The sequence below is a fragment of the Crocuta crocuta genome, unplaced genomic scaffold (genome assembly GCF_008692635.1).
Source record: "Crocuta crocuta isolate KB4526 unplaced genomic scaffold, BGI_CrCroc_1.0 scaffold139, whole genome shotgun sequence".
NCBI lineage: Eukaryota > Metazoa > Chordata > Mammalia > Carnivora > Hyaenidae > Crocuta > Crocuta crocuta.
In genome coordinates this window covers 2,176,824-2,183,628 of record NW_027533258.1, presented here as the reverse complement: position 1 = coordinate 2,183,628, position 6,805 = coordinate 2,176,824, and the positions used below count along the sequence as shown (strand labels likewise).

The window sequence follows — 6,805 nt, the reverse complement described above, 5'->3', positions numbered from 1 at the left end:
AGGAGGAACTTAACGGAGGACCGTGGGGGAGAAGAAGGGGGGAAATGGGGGGGGAGAGGGAGGGAGGCAAACCACGAGAGACTCTTGAATGCTGAGAACAAACTGAGGACTGATGAGTGCGGGGGGGAGGGGGGAGATGGGCATGGAGGAGGGCACTTGTGGGAATGAGCACTGGGTGTTATATGGAAACCAATCTGACAATAAACTATTTGTACACTCCCTTCTTTCCTCACCAGCCCCGTCAGCCAGGTTCCTGTCTGGGGCCCCGAACATGCGAAGTGCTGTCTTCCATCCCAGAGTCTTCGCTCAGGCTCTGTCGCCAGCTCTCACCCCGGGCCCCCTGGGCTGGCTCCCCTCCCCTTCAATTCTCAGCCTAACGAGCAGCTCAGGAGGACTGCTTCTGACGGCCCTGCCTAAACAGGGGGCCAGCTCTACCTTTACGCACCTCAGACTTTTCTTGCGTCTTCTATGGTACGCGTCACCCGTATTTGTAATGTTCCCGTTTACCTGCTTCCTGGTCTGTGTCTGTGTCCTCACCAGGCCACAAGCCACCAGAGGGCAGGGAATATCCCCATCTCGCTCAGAATCATATCCCAGTGCCACCAACTCCCTATTTGCTGAATAAACATGCCGGGCATCGTGCTAAGTGCTTTGACACATTATCATATTGTGTCTTCACTCGGCGTAGGTATTTGTTTCCCCATTTTGTATGTAAGAAAACAGAGGCTCAGAAAGGTTAAGTAAGGAGCCCACAGTCGCACAGCTGGGGAGCGGCATGGCAGGACTCAAACCCAGCGTCTGGCTCCAAAATCCGTGCTCCCTCCCGTATGCTGTGCTCTCTCCTCTCCCCCCAGTGCATGGCCTGGGGGGGCTGAAGGAACGCAATGCCAACAACCTGGCAGAGTTTGTGCAGAGAAGGGGTTAGGGCTCACCCCAAAGGTTCTTACCATGTAGGCTACAGACGCCAGTTCGTAAATGATGGCCTGGGCCCCAAGCTCTGTCACGCTGATCAGTCCTGAAATGTTGGACAGACACACACAAAACACACGTCAGAAAAGTGGATCAGAGCAAACACTTTCCTTGTGAAGCGAGGGCATGTCTTAACTTAGAGGGAGCCAGGATCGCTCCCAGAAGCAAAAGCCAGCGGCAGAATTCATGATCTGTGCTGAGGACGACCCCAGGGTCCACTCCCAGGAACCTTCCAAGAACTAGGGCAGCTGACATGGTAAGGTTCCGTCTCCCAAGTCCCTGTCCACCAGGGAACAAAACGTCAGGTTTAAAGGAGAAAACGGGGCTCCTAGAGTTGCAGGTCATTCCGCGGGCAGACACAGGGTCACAACGGGGGGGAGGGGAGCTCTGATGTGGGGGGACTACTGGGTACTCAAGTGTCCCCAGGGACTTTAACATCCATCATCACCATCCCCTATTACGTCCTGTTACTCTCCCGGCAGTAAGACGGCTATGGCGAACACCCAGGACCAAAATGATCAAAAATCACATCTAAAACAGAGCACATCGGTCACTCTGTACACATGACTTAAAAACTTGCACGATGCCCAGCAGAAGTCAGCTGAAGCAGGTCAGAGCGGCACGAGACCCAGATCTGGGTTTCAGTTCTCCCCCTCCGGGACCCTGGCACACTGCTTACGCCTGACTTCCGTCTCTGAGCGGAGAAAGTGAAGGGCAGGGAGGCAGCGCTGAAGCCCCGCTGAACGCGGCTACGAGAGCTCGGCGGAACGGGCAGGGAGGAGCAGACAGACCCGTGCCTCCCGAAAAGCTCTGGCGACGAGACTCGCCAGGCCGCTCTGGGACTTCCGCCAGCCTATCGACCAACCTGCAAGGAAGGTTCCGATCTCAAAGGTCCACCACTCGATGCACACCATGAACATACTGGGGACAGCCAGCTGGATGTAGGAGCGCCACTCCTGGAAACAGTCCCTCGTCCACCCTAGAGAACAGGGGAGAGAGAAAACAGCTTTTACTTCTCAACGGTCTCTGATGCCAACAATTCTCCCTCACATGCCTGCCTCCTCCAAAGGGCTGGAGGCTGGGAGGAACCAGAGTTCTCCAGAAAAAGAATGTATTTTAAAGATGTCACACAAGGGGCGCCTGGGTGGCTTAGTCGGTTAAGCATCTGACCTTCGCTTAGGTCATGATCTCGCGGTTCATGGGTTAGACCCCCGCGTCGGGCTCTGTGCTGACTGCCAGCTCGGAGCCTGGAGCCTATTTCAGAGTCTGTGACTCCCTCTCTCTCTGACCCTCCCCTGTTCACGCTGTCTCTCTCTCCTAGAAATAAAATAAAAAACATTGGGAAAAAAAAGAAAAGAAAGAAAGAAAAAAACAGGGGTGCCTGGGTGGCTCAGTAAGTTAAACCAGCCAACTTCGGCTCAGGTCACGATCTCGTGGTTGGTGAGTTCGAGCCCCACATCAGGCTCTGCAACTGACAGCTCGGAAGCTGGAGCCTGCTTCGGATTCTGTGTCTCCCTCCCCCTCCTCCCTGCTCACGCTCTTGTCTCTCTGTCTCTTGAAAATAAATAAACATTAAGAAAAAAATTAGAAAACAAAATAAATCTATTTAACTAAATTTACAAATGCATGTTGAACTATTAAAGGGAATTTGGCTAGGGGCACCTGGGTGGCTTAGTCGGTTAAGCGTCCGACTTTCGCTTAGGTCATGATCTCGCGGTTCGTGGGTTCGAGCCCCACGTCGGGCTCTGTGCTGACTGCCAGCTCAGAGCCTGGAGCCTGTTTCAGTCTGTGACTCCCTCTCTCTCTGACCCTCCCCTGCTCACGCTGTCTCTCTCTCCTAGAAATAAACAAAACATTAAAAAAAAAAAAAAAAAGTGAATTTGGCTAAACTGTAAGTGGTACTATTACTTAGGAGTCCAATCTTTTCACTTGAGTTGATAAGACATTAATCAAACTCTGCTTTAATACAACAGATGACTTGCAAGGAAAAACCTGGATTTTGTATCTGCAATTTTAACGCATCAAGTATCAACTCTTAAACCTAACAGCTGGGGGGGGGATGGGCATGGAGGAGGGCACTTGTGGGGATGAGCACTGGGTGTTATACAGAAACCAATTTGACAATAAACTATTTGTATTAAAAAAAAAACAAAAAAACCACCTAACAGCTGCCAACCGTTTTCTATGACCAAAAGCTGCCTTTACGGATAGGAGGAAAAAAACTCACAGTGACCTGAAATTTTTATATTTTCAGGAATCCAATTTGGAAACCTTTTTTAATTTTCCAAGAGTAAAAAAAAAACTCTCTGGGAGAAAAATATCCAAACACCAGAATCATATCCTTCTGAATAACAAATGATCATAATGTAAATCAAGTTTCTCATACCTCCCCAGGTATCGGCATGGAGTTTCTTCCACCACGTGTACAGGAGGAGAAGAATAGACAGCAGGAACTGGGAAATGGTGTTTGCCCACGCAGACCCTCTGCAGGAGAGAAAGTGATCATCACTGGGAGTATATGCCGTCCAAATACAAATAAGCACACTACCCTTGATAAGCTTTTGCTCTGTTTAAAAATTACAGTTATTAGAAAAGCCTACAGCCTGTGGACTATCTTTTAAGGATTTAAATACACTATCCATTTATAACAGACTTGAACAATTTTGTGGAAGAGCCAAATGTTACCATTCATCAACAGAAAAATGAAAGCACATGCACACGTCACTGTCCTTTGTCCTAAAACAGCCCGAAATAACCCATCAGATAAATTCTTAAATGTAGTTAGCGAAATAAAATATTAAAAACAACTACTGTGCTCAAAATACTGGTCTAAGGTTTACAGTTGTTTTATTTCCCAGGATTATAATAAACTTGTTTTCTATTACAAGACAACCTTAGAGCATCTTCAAAAGATGATATTTTATCACCACAAATTAAATGAAGCCCCGTTCTGGCACAGAGAGCCTAAACTCTGCTTGCTTTCTATGTTTTCACTTGACTCTTCTAACCAATCCTCACATTGTATCACTTATTAATCCATTCCTGTGTGTTCCTCTCCTCTTTCCCAACTATCCCCAAACTGTCCTTTATACCCCTGTTCAAGAAACTTCTACGAGATGATCTGTAAGGTGCACGTGCAGAGGAAAGCCCGACAAACCCGGATGCCACTCAGGTGTTCATGTGAGCTGACGTTACCAGCTCTCAGACCTGCCTGCCGACCCGTACCTCCCCCCACGGTCAAAGCCTCTTTCAATTTTCTGGCAGAAGATGTTACAAACCTTTTTTCATTGATTACTCTTGTATTCCACCTCTACTATCCACCATTTAATGGCTTTTATATATTTATGTATATAACATATATGTATATGTTACACATACACACAGTCTCATGAAAGTATCTCCATACCTTATTTTCCATTCGATTCTATCTCATTTTATTTCATTTCATTCATAATACACCTGGAGCGCTGGTGTGACCATGTCAGCCCATATGAAGGGGGCTGGATCTGGGCCAGCACACCAGGCGGTTCGAGTCAGTGATGGACGGACAGCCTGGTGCCTACTGGCGGGAGGTCCAAACTGACGCTGCCTCCTACGTGGGACCCTCACACTCCCCGGCTTCAGACGGCTGGAACTAGCTTGATTTCTTACAACTGAGAGCTGGTGGGCGATCCCTACAGTCCTCTGCACCTCCAGCCATTGCTCAGGTCGTGCACCTCAGTCTTCATGGGCTAGAGCGACTCTCTCGCACTCACTCCACCCCGACATGCAGGTCAGCACACATTACTTCTTCCATGAAGTCCTCCCCCAGCTAAGCTCCGCTCTTCCCCCAGCGGCCTGGGCTGCGGGTGCTCCAGAGCACCGGCCCCCACCCCCCTCCGGGCCGCTTCACCCACCCACGTCCCAGCCCCCGGGCCGCATCCAGCAGACACTCGGATTTGCGGAGGGAACAGGTCATGACTTACACCACTCCGAGGTCCAGGGCATAGAGCAGGAGGGCATTCATGCCCACATTGATTATGTTCACTGCAATCCCAGTGATCACCTGAGGCATGATGATGCCCTAAAATCCCCAAACAGGAAAACAAGCAGCATTTGCAAAAGCCGATCAGTTACACGGTGTGAGGTAATAGAGAACAGATACATTGGTCTCTGCCCCCACCCCACCCCCCCTTCCCAGCACAGAGCTCCTAATGCCCCTGTAACGTCTCAGTGGTTGTTCTAATATTTGGTCTCCAACCCGGGTTCTTGACAGAGTTCCTCAATCCTTTGGAATTTCTTGGGTGACAAGGATGCCTTTCGTCCTAATGACGCTGGGGGGGCTCCTGGATGGAAGCTGGTCACCGGAACAACGAAGCCATGGTTGTTAGAAGCTTGACATTTTCAGCCCATCTCTCATATTCGGGGGAGGGGAGAGGGGCTGGGAATAGAGGCAGCGATCAGTCCTGCCTAGTGAGGGAGCCTCCCCCAAAATCCCAGAAGCGCCGGGTCTGGACGGCCCCCAGGCTGGGGACCGCGAGGACGTGCGGATGCTTCCACACCTCTGGCGGACGGAGAATGTGGTGGTCAAGTGAGAGCAAGAAGACTCTGGCGGGAGGGAGAGTGAGGTTTCCTAAACAGGCAATGGCTGTGAATGACAGCACGGTCAGAGGACGCCAATGCCAGGGTCAAAGCCACGGCCGTGTCTTCCCCACTAGGGCCGCTGCGAGCCCGACCATCAGATGTTTCTAAACGCTTCTGAACGACCCGCTGGGCCACCGTTTCCATCACAGTAACAACAAAGAGAAGGGACCCGGACAGCACATTGGTTCGCGGCACGAGGTGTCCCAGAAGACCACGTGGGAGACACGCGGGCCGAATTACTGTACTTCTGTGCGGGCGGAGCTGAGGGTTCAGGACGTCACCTAACACGAAGCACCAGCAGCGCTTGGCCCCTAGTAGGTGTGCGGTGAATGTTCACCCCCGTGTTTATGGGGCCGTAGCTCCTCACCTGGTGTGTGTCTGTCGCCTACTCTACGCTAGTCCTCAGATAAACGTTTTCTTGAAGAGTCTACATTTGGGGCACCCCAGGGGGTTTGGTCTGTTGAGCGTCTGACTCTTGATTTTGGCTCAGGTCAATGATCCTGTGGTCATGAGATCGAGCCCCATGCTGGGCTCTGCGCTGACAGCATGAAGCCTACTTGGGATTCTCTCTTTCCCTCTCCCTCTCCATCTCTGCCCCTCTCTGGCTCACACTCTCTCTCTCAAGGTAAATTAAAAAAAAAAAAAAAGCCTACTTTTTTTAAAAAATATTTTTTCATTTATTTCTAGGAGAGAGAGAGAGAGGCAGCGTGAGCAGGGGAGGGTCAGAGAGAGAGGGAGACACAGACTCTGAAATAGGCTCCAGGCTCTGAGCTGGCAGTTAGCACAGAGCCCGACGCGGGGCTCGAACCCACGAACCGCGAGATCATGACCTAAGCGAAACTTGGACGCTTAACCGACTAAGCCACCCAGGCGCCCCGAGCCTACATTTTTTTTAAAAGAGTTGGCCACCATCAAAGCAGAGCAGCTTCCACGGACAAAGTTACACGAAGGGAAGCGGGTGGCTCACGAAAGAGGGACTTGGGGAGGGGACACAGTGAGGCAGAGCTCAGCCCTCAGCTCTGCCCTCAGCCTTCTCCGCCGCGTCCCCCGTCCCTCCGGTTCCTGGGGATGCCGTAAACCCCATGCACTTCTGCGGATGTGGCCCCAGGAACTCTGGGGCCTTCTCTAAAGCACAGGCACCAGAGTCAGGCCTGAGGCCAGACCCAAAGCCAGCAGGCAGCCCACAGAAGAGGGAAGGGGTGCAGTGGGGGGG

General features: G+C 51.1%; 1 protein-coding gene across 1 annotated transcript in view; it reads right to left on the bottom strand.

Annotated features, from left to right (window-relative positions):
• Nucleotides 1–6,805, bottom strand: part of LOC144217161 (multidrug and toxin extrusion protein 2-like) — a 40,360-nt gene that overhangs the window by 22,557 nt on the left and 10,998 nt on the right. Inside the window, exons 6-9 of the mRNA XM_077746701.1 lie at nt 4,935–5,032; nt 3,356–3,453; nt 1,835–1,948; nt 948–1,015 (exon numbers count right to left, since the gene is read on the bottom strand). Of these exons, the coding sequence (XP_077602827.1) occupies nt 948–1,015; nt 1,835–1,948; nt 3,356–3,453; nt 4,935–5,032 (378 nt within the window). The remainder of the gene's footprint in view (nt 1–947; nt 1,016–1,834; nt 1,949–3,355; nt 3,454–4,934; nt 5,033–6,805) is intronic.